The sequence below is a fragment of the Uloborus diversus genome, chromosome 1 (genome assembly GCF_026930045.1).
Source record: "Uloborus diversus isolate 005 chromosome 1, Udiv.v.3.1, whole genome shotgun sequence".
Taxonomy (NCBI): domain Eukaryota; kingdom Metazoa; phylum Arthropoda; class Arachnida; order Araneae; family Uloboridae; genus Uloborus; species Uloborus diversus.
Window position 1 is genome coordinate 261,673,054 of NC_072731.1, and position 15,715 is coordinate 261,688,768.

The 15,715-nt window shown below is 34.5% G+C and overlaps 1 protein-coding gene across 2 annotated transcripts in view; it reads left to right on the plus strand.

The window, feature by feature from the left end:
- LOC129234255 (protein DR_1172-like) overlaps positions 1–13,553 on the plus strand; it is a 53,489-nt gene extending 39,936 nt beyond the window's left edge. For both annotated transcript variants that reach the window (XM_054868235.1, XM_054868236.1), the window contains 7 exons: positions 1,796–1,828; positions 3,200–3,232; positions 4,413–4,445; positions 4,533–4,565; positions 6,552–6,584; positions 11,301–11,354; positions 13,396–13,553. In XM_054868235.1, the coding sequence (XP_054724210.1) occupies positions 1,796–1,828; positions 3,200–3,232; positions 4,413–4,445; positions 4,533–4,565; positions 6,552–6,584; positions 11,301–11,354; positions 13,396–13,421 (245 nt within the window). In that variant the 3' untranslated portion in view covers positions 13,422–13,553. The remainder of the gene's footprint in view (positions 1–1,795; positions 1,829–3,199; positions 3,233–4,412; positions 4,446–4,532; positions 4,566–6,551; positions 6,585–11,300; positions 11,355–13,395) is intronic.
- Positions 13,554–15,715: the final 2,162 nt, after the last annotated feature.

Consider the following 15,715-nt stretch of genomic DNA (forward strand, 5'->3'; position numbering starts at 1 on the left):
ATTTTGCGTTTCCACGGTAACGCTTTTTGAATCCATTGTTTATTTCCATCTTTCTTATTTTCAATTCTTAAACTTATTTTATTTTGTGTTTCCATGGTTACGAGTTTAAGATCCATCTTTCTCATTTTATTTTAATTTCTTAAAAGTATTTTAGTATCTGTCGTCACTGTTTGGCGAGAAAATTTTGCATGATTGTTTTTTTTTTTCTTTCATTTTATTCCTGGTTATTGAAGATACTTCACTTGACGCAATGGTTTATTTCAAAGGTAGACCGGGCAAAGCCGGGCAATGCAGCTAGTGTAAAATAAATACCTTTGTGCATAAAAATTAAAATACGAACATACAACATCAACAAGCAGAAATTGCAGATAACTGCAGACACGCGTTTCGGCGTTACAAGGAACGCCTTTTTCAATGCAAAAGAATTGAAAAATTTGACGCCTTTCAATGAAAAATTGAAACGCCTTTTTCAATGCAAAAAAAATTGAAAAATTTGTTTCTTGGAACGCCGAAACACGTGTCTGCATCAATCTGCAATGGGGTCGTTTCCAAAATTTTAAAAGTATTTTTTTCTGAAAGAGCATGCTTAAAAAAAATAGGATCTGACCATTTTTTAAATAATTTGTTTAAGTTTAATATTTTTAAAAAAATTACTAAAATCGGAGCGTTTTTAATGTTTATGCTTCTGTCCGATGCCATCACAAATGATGAAATGCCATTCGGTGTTGCCATTCACACAGCAAAATATTTAATTCGCATCTTTACTCACGTGTATTGGCAACGATATGGTGGATAGCAAGCGTAGAGCGCAGTTTTAATTCGCTTCTTGATTATCATAACGTGGAAACGTTGTAGAAAGATGCGCCACAAATTGCATCATTTGTGACGTCATCAAAACCACGCCTTGTTTGAAAATCGGACATTTAAAAAAATTAATTAAAAAATAACTGTTGAGAAAATGAAAGTATTTTCTGGGTCCATGTTATTTTTTTTCGCTTATTATATTAATTTCAGTGACAAAAAGTACTACTTTTGACTGAAGGAAACAACCCCATTTGTGCTTTTTGACGTTTTTCTTATTTTAACATTTTACTATGTTTGCAGATTTTTTTTGAGTAATCACGATTGCTTACTGCTTTCATTTGACTGTTTTTGGCGTTCCTATCATTTTATTTTCCCACCAGCACCCTCTGCAGCATCACCGTCAACCGGCTCCTCACGATGCTGCTCCTATAGTGAAAGCCGTCTCCAGGTTGCATCCATGTCCTACACACACGCGCATACATACACAGCTACACACGCACGCACATATACACACACACAAACACATACACACACATACACTTACACACACACGCGCATACATACACAACTACACACACACGCGCACACATACACACACACAAACACATACACACACATACACTTACACACGCACACATACACACACAAACACATACACACACTTACACACACACACAAACACATACACACACGCATACATACAGACACCTACACATACACACACACACACACACAACTACCCACACATTCATGCCAGCACACAGACACAAACACACATGCCTACACACACATATACATACCTCTATACACAAACACACATACTCTCCACACACAAACACACACGCCTACATACACTCGTGATTGCGAACAACATAATTTGAATTCAAGGTGTCAAAATTCAATTTAATTTTTTTTTTACCTTATTACTAAATTGTGTGCAAACGTGAAGTCTATAAAATATAATCATTCATTAACAATTATTTTGTTTCAGGCCAAGATATGGGTGCCGGTGCAATGGAAAATGGTACGTATGTTTTTTTAAGCAAACGTAAAAATTAATTTGTTAATTTTTGTTAGCCTGATATTAATTTTTGCATACACAGCAAACTCTCAATTATTCACCGATTTGAGTAGAGCGGATACTCAAAATCGGGATAACCCGAAAAAAGGCCAAATATTAAGGGCAGATACGGTAAAGATCGTTCTTGCTCAAAAGCATGATTGTAGGATTTTGCTCTAAATCCCGTGGGATTAATTTTGCTAATTATTGTGCGGGATATCGTGGGATTCCGTATCGGGATATCGGGATTGGAAACCCAAGTATCCACTGCAAACCTAAGTTGGAATTTTGCACTGAACTTCGATTTGTTTCTGAAGGCTTCTTCGATTTCAATTTTTAATCCTTAATTTTTGCGAAAGGCGATTGCTGCTATTGTTAGTTGAGGTCACAGATTTACGACGCAGATCCTTTATTTTCTTTTTTTACTTCCTTTTGCGAAAGGCGATTGCTGCTATGTTAGTTGAGGTCACAGTTTTACGACGCAGATCCTTTATTTTCTTTTTTTACTTCCTTTTGCGAAAGGCGATTGCTGCTATGTTAGTTGAGGTCACAGTTTTACGACGCAGATCCTTTATTTTCTTTTTTTACTTCCTTTTACAAAAAAGGAAATATTGTATTCGCGAAAAAAAATTCACTCAAAAATCGACCTTAATTTTCATTTTTCTCACCCCCGAATGAATGTTGAGTTTTTTTTTTTTTTTTTTTTTCGACTCGACCCCCCATGGATAAGTGCCTAAGAACGTATAGACACGCGAAATATCCATTTTGGCGATTCCCGAGTTAATTACGACGAGTTTTCTCGTGACGTTCGTATGTACATATGTATGTATGTGCGTATGTGCGGATGTATGTCGCATAACTCAAGAACGGTAAGTCCTAGAAAGTTGAACTTTGGTACGTAGGCTCCTAGTGGAGTCTAGTTGTGCACCTCCCCTATTGGTTGCATTCGGGTGTTCCTAGAGGGGTCTTTTGCCCCTTTTTGGAGGGAAAACATTGTTAATTTCGATGCAAACTCAAGTGGTGCTGAAATTTGGCGGATACTTGACGATATATTGCCAGTTTTTTGGTCGCCAAGTTTTGTCACCAACTTGGCGAAAAATTTGGTGATTTTTTTTTTAAAAACGTGGTTTCAATTTGGCCACTGTTGGTGATATTTAGAGAGTTAAGTATAGAATCACATTAAAATTGCCGGTAATGGGGAAATAACATTAAATTGGAGTAAAATGAATTGAATTGGAGTAAAATAATGTGGTATCCACGTCAGATGATTACTAAAATTAGTAATCGAGTGTAACTTCATGAAGCTTTTAATGTAATTTTTTCTCTGTCCTGCAGCTCAGAAAGGCCCTGGAATGGTGATGGATCAAGGTAACTATTTCCATGAGCTATACATACTTAAAGGGTCTAAGGACCCTTAACCTTCAAAATGTTCGACTTTCGGGAAAAAAATATATGTCATGCCTAATTTAATTCTGAACAATTTGATACCTTATTTATTACCATACGCAAAAAACTTTTCAAGTTATCGAAAAAATGCGTATACTTTCCCCATAGAGATTTATGGTTGACAGCAGCTGTTTAAGTCTCTTTTTCTTAGGTTGCGTTTTCTCAGGTTTCTCGTTTTGCGTGCATGATATTTCAGAAAGTTTGTTATATATTTCCGTAAAATTTTTTGTGCATGTTTGTTTGGTTTATTTTTATGATCTGAACCTAAATTCGTTTATTAAAACAATTTTTTTTTTGGAAATCTTATAAGTTAATATCAAAATTTTCCAAAATTTTGGGTGAAAATATTTTAATTCTGAACAATTTGATACCTTACTTATTACCATACGCAAAAAACTTTTCAAGTCATCGAAAAAATGCGTATACTTTCCCCATAGAGATTTATGGTTGACAGCAGCTGTTTAAGCCTCTTTTTCTTAGGTTGCGTTTTCTCAGGTTTCTCGTTTTGCGTGCATGATATTTCAGAAAGTTTTTTATATATTTCCGTAAAATTTTTTGTGCATGTTTGTTTGGTTTATTTTTATGATCTGAACCTAAATTTATTTATTAAAAAAAATTTTTTTTGGAAATCTTATAAGTTAATATCAAAATTTTCCAAAATTTTGGGTGAAAATATTTTTTTTTTTTAATATTAACTTTCATATTTAGTTAAAATTTAGGTTCAGATCATAAAAATAAATCGGACAAATATGCATAAAAAGTTTTACGGAAATACATAAAAAACTTTCTGAGATATCATGCACGCAAAACGAGAAACCGGCACCTGAGAAAAAGAGGCTTAAAAAGTTGCTGTAAACATAAATCTCTCTGGGGAAAGTTTTTACGCATTTTCACGATAACTTGAAAAGTTTTTCGCTTGCGGTAATAAATAAGGTATCAAATTGTTCAGAATTAAATTATGCATAACATATATTTTTTCCCGAAAGTCGAACATTTTGAAGGTTAAGGTAGACCCCTTAAAAGAGTGTAATTAGCTGAAATTTCAAAATTTCAGTATTAATTTCACAAAAGTTTATAATCATCTTTGCTATCTTTCTTGCAGCACAAAAAGGTCCTGGAATGCTTATGGATCAAGGTAAGCAAATTGCCTTAAATCAATACATTTCTAACTGATTTTTTTGCTGAAGTGTTCAATTTTTTTAATTTGCTTCTGTTATTTCAGCTCAACAAGGTTCTGAAAAGCCCAAGAGTGCAAGTATGTTAAAGGAAATTTCGAAAATCTAATTTCTATGAAATTAATGACGCATCTTTCACTTTTTATTTCGTTTTATTGTTAAGAATAAATACAGTAGAAGATCGTTATAACGCACTCCTTGGGACCAGAGCTTTTGCGTTACACAGGTTTTTGCGTTAGATAGATCATTTCACAAATTTTGAAACTAATATTCAGGATACATCTATGTATTAGCACTTCAGAATGAGTTTTATCTGTAGTGAGTATTAAAGCACCAATATTACAATTAGACACTCACAAATAAATATGTTTCACAATTAAAAGAAAGTGAATTATCCTGAACTTCTGCTAGCTTAATGGTTTGCATAACAGCTGCATTTTCAAGAGCAATCTAGTATTTTCTGTTTTCTGCGAGTACTAATTTTCATTTAAAAGCTTTGAATCAAGATGAAAAAAAAGAAAAACTGTTTCAAAAACTAATTTGCCTAACAATTTTTATGTTTGCAAAGAAAAACAGGAGATTTTTTAAACTTCAAAACTTAATGTTTACTTCTGAAAAGTTGTGTGGTTTATAGAGAATTGCGTTATATAGGTCGGCGTTATAAAGGTATTCTACTGTATCTGAATGATGTAATTCAGGATCTGTGTTTGAAGTTCTATGACATAAGTTCAATCGTCAGCAGTTATGAATTAAAAATGTGAAAATGAAATTTTAATTTTTCAGTATTCAGAGCATGCCCTCTGGCGATGAAATTTTGAACTATTTTTTACTTTTTTATTATTATTACGTTCCGCTCAAACAAATTTCCATCTCTTTATTATGTTGTACACAAAATTTCGTTCATTTCTGAACAATAGTTATGTCGATAGACAACTTTAAAGTAGGATAATTGAATTTGGACACCCTTTTTTGTATAGGAGAAAAGGGGACACATGTGAGCACGGGGCACATGTGGACATGGTATGTTTTGAAATGGTATGTTTTACTAGGATAACGGTAAGCAAAAAATCTTGAAACATTCTCAAGTAATGGCAGTACCAATCCTACTTCCTGACCAAACTTTTAGAGCAATGAGCCAATTTATGTTCCTGTGGTAACATTTTCTTTGTTTTAGCAGATGTTGATGTAATTTTATCACTGTCTTTCTCACGTAGAACTAACTAATAAGCTAAACAATTATTGCAAACCATCATACGTACGTTCAAGTAAATTTATGACAATGTTTAAATTTTTCAACTAAATAAAGAAGCCTTTATTTTTGAAAATTAGTTCTATATGGTATTTGACTTATTGGAGGGCACTTGTGAACACAACAAGTTGGGGCACATATGAACAGTTCCCAAATCCTTTCCGTAATGTAAATATTAGTGTAGTGTTATTATAAGTGTTAAAAAGGGTGTAAAAATTCACAATTATTATTTTGCTACAATCTGTTGGCAAATTTTAATTTCAAATCTTATTATACATTATTATTAATTAATTATTATTTTTATTGTTTTTTTACTTATTAAATTCTTCTGTTGCTAAATTGCTGACCAACAATTTAGTGTTACATAATACTTACAAGAAAAAGAAAGACAAAATATTTTCCTACGCTATATTGTCTCCGATGTTGAAATATGAGGTCTTAAATTCTGCCGAAATTTTAAGGAAAGTCGCCAAATTTAGCGAGTTTCGGGGAGTTTTGGAAGACATCGCTTTGCAGATGGATGTCCTGCCACATACCAACTGAGAAGTTCCGCGGTATCTCCGATTTTTCGCCAAGTTTTTTAATTTGGCGCTTTTTGTAAAATTTCGGTAAACTTTAAGACTTTATACGAGGGCAAACAATTTTTGCGTCAAAAATAATTTCTCAATATGATCTTTCTGTTGCTACTCAGTAGGACGTTTTTCATTGCTATAAAAAAGATTGTATCAAAGTTTCTCTGAATGACTAAATGAGTTTTTTATTCGTGTATTTTCTAAATTCTGGCATATTGTTCGATTTATTTTTGTTTTGTTTCTAGGACGCCGAGGAAGAAAACCGGCTCAGGATCAAGGTAGATTTTGAATATTTGTTTAAGTATAAATTATTCTGTTTTTATTTCACTTAACTTTTAACTAGCAATGGTATCTTCGTACATGAATTTATAATTCATATCAACGCGGTCAGTTAAGGACGTGATGTGACTAAATTTTTATTTTATACTAGTGGCACCCGCACGGCTTTGCCCGTAGTAGAAAATTAAAAGGTCTTTTGGTTTGCCTGTGTATTTAAAAAAAATAATGTATAATTAATTTCTCGCCAATTGGCTTGTTCATGTTACGGTTCCACGTTATGATAACTTGGTCATTTACTCGTCCATCTTATGATAATTTTGCGCGGGAAAATGCTCTTAAAATTGAAATAGAAAAAGAACAAAATCGAATTTTCGAAAAATCGCTTCGAGATGCATACTCCTATGCTACAAACTAATTTTGTGCCAAATTTCATGAAAATCGGCCGAACGGTCTAGGCGCTATGCACGTCACAGAGATCCAGCCATCCTACAGACATCCTCCAGACAGAGAGACTTTGAGCTTTATTATTAGTAATAATAATAATAATAAAGATTGTTCTTTTCTGATTTATATTTTAATACACTTTTCCTCCCATCCTATTTCAATGTAATAGATTTTATTTCATGAGATGGGGGGTGGAGAGGGGGGAGGGGGTCAATAATGAATGCAAATCTTCACCTCGTTTCTATACATTTAGTACGGTGCAAATAGACCGAAAAAGGGCCTAACCCCAACATCCAAAGTAAAAGTTTCCCGTCAACTCCAAATTGTTGTATACTGTCCACATATTGTTTGGTAAAAAGTTACACCGTTATCAGCGTCGGGTTTTGGGGGGAGGGGGGGGAATAAGTTGGTAAATTAGTAGTTTTTATCAGTTTTTCCGAAATATTTAGAAAACTATAGTGTTTAGCACGAAAAGTGCAATATACAAAATAATCTACACTAAATTACGAACAAAATGGTCCTAAACATTATTTTGTTAAGTGAACGATTCCAGAGTTACAATAGGTGAAAAATAGAAATTTTTCGTATTTTTTGAGATTTTTCGGAAAAAAAATTCATTATCACTCGGGAAACTAATTTTTTGTATGAGGAGTGTTTTTTAAAAGCAAATTGCGATTTATGGGGCCGGTAGTATGTTTGTGATTAGCCCTTGAAGGAACGACAACCTCACCACCTACTCAAGGGGCTCTACTTTTAAGGGAAAAGAAGCATTCATGGACCGTGGTTATATAAATCTGCCACAGGGAGAGACCCAAATTTTCTCTAGACAATGCCGCAATAAGAATAAATATATTATAAACATAGATGATTTTAAATTAAAAAATTCATAACAATTATGATTTATAGTTATATCATTTTTAATAATAACATTTTTATAAGTGCAGCTTTTGAAGTTTTTTCTTTAGAAAATAGGCATATTCGCCTGCATATTGCAACCATATTTTATCAAACTTTTTGACGTTCGTACACTGAGTTCAATACTAATATTTAATAAAAATGTAGAACGTTAAATGCGACATATTGTGATGTAAAGTATTCATCAGGATTCAGTCCTGTTCAAGCATACCACAGTGTCCTCTTCTAGATCTTCGTCTATGATATTAGTGCCCCTGTTATTACTTCCTAGACCTGAGCAATTACTGCACATACTTGAGCAGTTTAGACCACTACTTCTGCACTCGCAGCTATGGACGCATTCGGCTTTTTAAACGCGCACTATGAGGGAAAGTAATTCCTAGGGAGTTACAGAAGGCATTGTTGTAATTGGTCTCAGGTATTCACCAATCTTCTTCTACCCCCACTGGAGGTAAATTCTTTTCTTCATCCAGCTGCTGCTGAACCTGGTGGTATATGAATGCTGCCTGGTAACTGTAGAAGTGAGGGTAAGCCAACTTGAACAATGAATGGGCTGCGTTGCAATAGCCTGCAAGTTACACTGGTAGCGAAAACTATCTAGATCTTCAGTATTCTTTGCTCCAAACATCGCAAGAAAGAAATACTTTCCTGTGTCAGCCACCGCACTGGGGTCAGCTTTAGAATCGTTAAGGACTTAAAAAGCTTCGTACGAAGAGCGTTGTTGGCTTACACTTTCCTATACGGTGAAATGTTTCCCTTCTTGTAGAAAGATGGTACATTGTCACATCCTGTGAAGGCGTATATTGCAAAGAGTACACCCTTCATGTCTCCAATGCTTCGCTGAATGTCCGAAACAGTGCATACCTTTTCCTGCTGATTTTCTTTGGTACCACCATTTTCAGTTTGTTTTCTGATGGTGTGTGAAGATTCAACAGGACTACTAAGTCCATGTCATCACCGATCACACAAGCTTCAACTCCATTCTTAGCTTTATCAATCGCTGTTAAAACTATAAGTCATCGTCACCCGATGCTTGGTGAACTGTGCAACCGCCTCTTTGCAAGTACATTGTCAGGAGAGAAATTAGGCCCATTTTGTTCTTAGTGTTAGCTAGAAATTCACGTTGGTTGATAGTTACATCGATTGAGTCTTCAACTTTGACTTCAATGTTAGTCGTAGAACGTGATCTACATAATTGTTCTTCATCTTTTGTGGTTCCTTGCTCGTATTCATCAAAAACAAGTTGCTGGCCTATAATGAGCAATTACGTAATTTATGTATTGCTCGCAAATCTGTCTGAAGGTAGCTGAGAAACGTCAGAAAACACGATGAAGAAGGTGATCTTCATTAATGATATAGGACGCTTTTTCTAAATAAGGGGTGATCGATGATTCATTTGAATCTGGAACCACAACAGACACCATTGGAGATAAGCTCCCCTTCCTTATCAAGCCAGATTCGTCGAACAAGGGTGGATGATATGCACGTAATTCGAATTAAAATAGTCAAGCCCGTTTATTAGAATATCGGTTAAAAGAATATCCCGCTTAATATAATACATTTTCAATGTACCAAACCAATGTAATGTGTTATTTTTATCCCGGTTTTTGGAATATCCCACTTATTAGAATATTTTTTCGTGGCAAAATGGCTATTCACTTAAGCGGGTTCGACAGTATTTCTTAAAGTCTCTCATATTTTCTTACAGTGCACACCATCCGATGTGAGAGAGTATTAGGCAGGGGTGCACGTGGACTCAAGTAAAATTTTTTGAAGGCAGTGTGAAATTTCCTGAAACTATGAAGCTAGACCCTTCTCCCTCCCCAGTAAAAACTCTTCAAATATGCATACAAAAATCATTTAAATCATTAATGAAAATTATTTTTAAAGTTTATTTATTTTTTTATTTTTTGAAATAATTTTTCAGTTTTAGAATGTATTGTCAACCCATAAGTTTTGGAAATTTCTGAAGTTTCGGATCACAAACACCCCTGGTATTAGTGTTCACACATACAGTGGTGTTGTTAATTATTATAGACTTGGTAATAAAGGCTAGAGACTGAACAGCTAACTTTCTTTTCAAGAGTATCTCTGAATGTTTTGTTCTCAATCTTTTTTGAAGCTAGTAGTCTAACTTCAAGTGCTTTATCACAGTTCACGCAAATTGCAGAAAACCGGTTCTCGTTCCCAGTATTTCTACGTTTCTAACCCCATGTGGTGCCTCTTAGTTTCTTTTTGACTAGAATACGATTGTACAACATTACTTTTTAATAAAATTATTTAGTTATTTCTGTTTACGTAGTTAGAATTGCACTTCCCAAAAAATCTTAAAAATGCGAAAATTTTCTACTTTACACCCGCCGTAACTCTGGAATCGTTCACTTAACAAAATAATGTTTAGGACCATTTTGTTCGTAATTTAGTGTAGTTTATTTTGTATATTGCACTTTTCGCGCTAAACACTATAGTTTTCTAAATATTTCGGAAAAACTGATAAAAACTACTAATTTACCAACTTCTTCCCCCCCTCCCCCCAAAACCCGACGCTGAAAACGGTGTAACTTTTTACCAAACAATATGTGGACAGTATACAACAATTTGGAGTTGACAGGAAACTTTTACCTTGGATGTTGAGGTTCATGTCTAATTGCACTGTACTAATTGAAGTAGTATCGATGCATACTTTAGATTTAATGTTATTAATCTTAAACCTAAGCTTCATTTATAGTCTTTTTAAACTATTATAGATGTACACTTTATTAATTTTAACTCAATTTTAACTGAAAGCCTTATTTATAGGCTTTTAAAATCAGTATATTTGTATACTTTTAATATTTAATGTTATTAACTTTAAATCTAAACTTCTTTTATAGCATTTATTTATTTTTGCTCTGCACTGGTTTGGTTGGTTTGCCAAAACAAGCGTTCCCATTGTTATCAAAATCAAAAATGAATGAAAGTAATTATTAAGTTAGTTGTTAATCAAGTACAAAAAATAATTTCAAGACTTGAACTCATTATGGAGAATGTGTTCGCAGTTGACACTATTTTCAAACAAAAAGTCTTTAATCATTTTATTTTTGTTAGCAAAATTACCTTTAACCCTAACATTATCAAGCAAATTCAACTTTCTGATTGTATCGCAAGTTCATTAGTGGGGCCAATAAATGAAGAGTAATAAAATAAGTAGCTCTTTTACTAAGATATTATTGATAATTGAAAGACCCATTTGAATTTATGAAAAGCGAAGAAAAAGCAATTGAATCGCCCAATTGTCTTTTGATTTAAAAGTTCATCATCATTTTCTCGTTGTAGAGTCATTCCTTAATTATAAAGCTGAATTAAAACATTTTCAGATGAAGAAGCTGCGCCCGAAAGAAGACAACGCAGGAAACATAACAGGAGAAGACGTGAGATATTCTTTTGTTTCATTAAGTAGCACTAGCAAAATTATTATTCTTTTGATTTTTAAGATTTACGATAAATTATACTGCATCAGGTTCAAGGGCGCACATATAGGGGGGCAGGGGGGCTAGAGCCCCCCTTTAGAAATTATAACTTCCTTGCTTTTAGTACAGTAATCCCTCGGTACATCGCGCCTCGTTATATCGCTGATTCGGATGTATCGCGCTTTTCCTTTGTCCCCCCAAAAAATATACGTTTAATTAAAAAATTTTGCTTTTTATTTAAACTCACCGCAATTTTTTTGAAAAATATTTCTCCAATATATTTCTTTTTTTAATAATAATAATAATAATAATAAACTTGCATGATTTCCATGTACTTAGTTCAATACAGCTTCAACTGCAACTTGCGATTCATATTCCACCATAAACCAATAAAAGTATTTCTGTATTTTTTTTTAAAGAAAAAGTATTTTCTTTTTGAGTTTACAAAAAAGCATCGTTCTAGTTCGGTATTAAACTAAAAATTTTGTTGAGGCACATGTCATTAAATTTTATGTTAATAGGTTAAAATTGCGTTACTTTTTATAACCTCGGTTTTATCGCGTTTTCGGATATATCGCGCTTTTTTTTTTTTGTTGTCTCCCGACAAGAGCGATATAACGAGGGGCTACTGTACTTTTTTCTTTGCAAAAATGTAAAAACATTTCTTCTCCATCCATTAATGAATAAGTTATTAAAAATGTCAAATTTTAATGACTCTAATCTGTCCAGAAATCTACTTTTATGGGGAAAATATCCCGGCAAACCATGGTTAAAATATCTGAGCCCCCCCCCCCTTAACAATTTTGCATATGGGCGCCCATGAGCAGGTTCAATGGTGGTGTTCTGAAGTTGATATCTGCGTGTGGGGGGAGGGGGTTCGGAAAATTTGTACACAAAAATAAGTGTTTTACCTATTATTTTTTTTTGGGGGGGGGGGGGCTTTTGTAATTCACGGCTTGCCGTGTTATTTAGTTTGAATGATTGTCATTATCTTCCTTAATTGATTCGTATTAATCAATTGTTTTGTGTTATGCAGACGGAAAACTGGAAAATGTTACGAAATGTCTACCTATTAATTTGGGTTCATGTTTCAATGTTTTGCATTTTAAATGTGCGTGATCTGTAACTTATTCGTTTGTTTTACTCAATTAGAAAATTATTTATTTCAAATAATTAATTTATTATTATCATTATTACTGGAAAATTGCCTCTCAAGGTATGGAGGGTGAAAATCGCTTCTACATTTAAACGAATCAATTACACACTTGGTGATATTGTGATTGTTGAAAGTTTAACCCTAACTCCAGGGGATTAACCCTAACTTCAGTGTTCATTGTTGACCACTTTTTCGTTTCTTCTTCTCCTTAAATGACAGTTTTATAAATCAATCAGTTTAAGCTACCGGATCCAGTTTAGCCTTGTCAAAATAAAACGTTTCCTTGCATAATGAAAGACTAGCATAAAACATTGCCAAAAAATATTATCAAATTACAAATAACTTACTGAATTTTTGGTGCTTCAACAATGCTGTGGAGCGAGTTTCATTGTTGGTGACGTCAGAGCGTTACTCGATCAGTGAATTATCTATTATATATATATGAGGATTATTGACTTTTGTAGTGGATGTGACTATTGGATAGTATCGATGTTTTAATTGTGTTGGTCATTTATGTCGCACTACGAGTCAGTATTTCTGTTTCTAAAGTATGTAAAACGCATTTATTCAATTGTATATATGCAGCGACTTACAAAAGACGTAAAATCTTCGGAGCCAGGAGAAATTTCAGGCTTGAGACAAGTTATTTATCAGAGTTATACAAAAAAAAAAAAGAAAAGAAAAAAAGAAAAAAAATCACTGTATCATGCATTCCGAAATATTCCTGTTCTGAAAAAAACATATTTTACTGTCCCAGTCTTTTTCGGCCCCTGTGTATATGCAACATATTTGTTTCACTTATTTAAATATTTAGTTAATTATGTACTTAATTTTTGTATTTTTCAGAGCAACAAGAAGAAGAAGAAGAATAGAGTGAAAAAAGAAAGACATCAATTTCCTCAGGAATACTTGCTTTATAAATTTCTCAAGTTTTTTTGAGACTGGGTTAAAGTTATCTATGATATGGAAATGAATGTTCAATAAAATATGTATTACTAAAAAGAGTTTTCTTCTGTGTTTAATTTTTTGTACTCTATTTCGTTCGTACTTTACCTCTAATAGAAATTAGAAACTTAGCTAAAATCGACAGTAATATCATGACAGTACGCTTATAGTTTAGTGTACACTAATTATCAAGCTATTGTTGTACTTCTGTTTACACAAATCATGCTCAATAATTTAATCAAGGTTGGCAAGGTATTACCCACCCCCTGTAAATACAATCTTAAAAACCGGTATTTACCGTCCTGGGAAATACTATGTTTTTCCCACATGGGAAAAACTGATTTTTAAAATATAAATACAGTAGACCCTCCTTTTACGCGGGGGTTACGTTCCACGGAAATGCCGCGTAAATCGAAACCGCGTAAATGGAGACCTAATACTGGTGTTGAGACAGGGGTTTGGTTCCGTAGATAACGAAATACTTCATTTTAGTGAAGACTAATTCTGTAATAAGTTTAATGTGTACTTATATCGACTTTTATGCACAACATGCACAAAGAAAACATAAACTAATTTCGTGTTCTGTTTATAAAGAGGAGCTGGCTATGATAGTCTTTTGGCAGTCATTCAGAATTTTTCTCTTTAATTATTTACAGAGCATTAACGCATCCATGACCACTTGCGTCATTTCCATATTAGAATTTTCCTTCACTAACAAATCAGAAAGATCATTTCTATTGTCTAGGAATGGCTCAAAATTTTCAATGTGAACGTTTTCAGTTGTGTGTTACCGACGTCGATATCTTCGTTGGTTTTGGCCTCCTTTGTCACTCCTGAAAGCTCTTCTTCCAGTGCGTTCTGAACTGTGTGAGTTTAATAACTTGACTTCTGGAAAGAGCTCAGGAATCAGTCGCATAAAATATCTCCAGTGGTCCAAACTCGATTATTAGCACGCCAAAATGCAGTTGGTTACGCGTAACCTGCAGTCTTTAGGAGTTTGGATATTGAAAGAGGGGAAAATGTTATCTGTTTGCATTGCCGCATTAACGTAAAACCGAAACTCAGCCTCGTAAAATAAAATAAAGGTGTCAAATCTTAAATCACGTATAATCGAAACTGCATAAAATGAACCCGCGTAAAACGAGGGTCTACTGTACAAAATAATCTTTAAAAATATCAAAATTGAGATCTAAGTAAATAATAGTTTGAAAGATTGAAAAAAAGAGGAAAATTCACAAAAATGGACAATAAAGTGGATTTTTTAATTTTTTTGAGGCTTTTTGCAAAACCAGTCTATTTCTAATATTGTTTTGGATGAGTGAAAAAATAGAAAAAAATACGTTCGAGAGATGCTGATGATGCAGGAGCAAAGAGAGAGAGAGAGAAGGGACACTTGTTGGCGCGAGCCTGAAGGGGGCCCAATATTTTAAAAATAAGGATTTAAATATCGGGATAAACAATATGGAGGGGGGCCCGTGAAAGTCAAAGTCATTTGTGACGGGTCCCTAATTTCTGCGCACGCCCCTGCTTCCCGGTCTCAACCAGGTTTTACCACATATTGCCATTCATAATACGGTAGTTTATGTAAAGATAAAGAAGGATCCCCCAGCAAGTGCAGATCATGGGAGGGGGGGGGGGGGGTCATGACCTCTACCCCCTTTAAGTGAGTCTGAAACGGCGTTTTAGGGACTTATATTTCGAAAAATTCGCCCCAAACCTCCTAATTATGTTCAAAAACGGGACTTATGACTCCCTCCCCCTTCCAGAAATGACCCCCTCCAAAACCAGAGGCTGTATATGTCCCTCTGGGCCTGATTAATGAATAGGTCAACTAAGTCGTGGCTTAGGGCCTTCATTCTTTAGGGGTCCCCCCCCCCCCCCCAAATAATTAAAATAGTTTTAGTCTACTGTAAGGTTTCACTACAGAGGGTGTTGGGGGGGGGGGGTGGAAGCATATGGCCTAGGCCCTTCAATGTCTTAATCGAGACCTGTCTGCCCTTACTCTTCCCCCCTCGCCCACAGACTCTTGCTGCTCTCTGGCGCATCCCGATGGGAGTCAGGGATAGATGTCTGACTATTCCAAAGATTCGGAGACGTTATGGCAATTTTTTTAAACAAAATTATTTTCTTTTAACAAGGGCGCCCATATAGGGGGCAAGGGGGGGGGGGGGGGGCTCGAGTTAGAAATTAGAACTTCCTTGCCTTTAGCACTTTTTTCTTT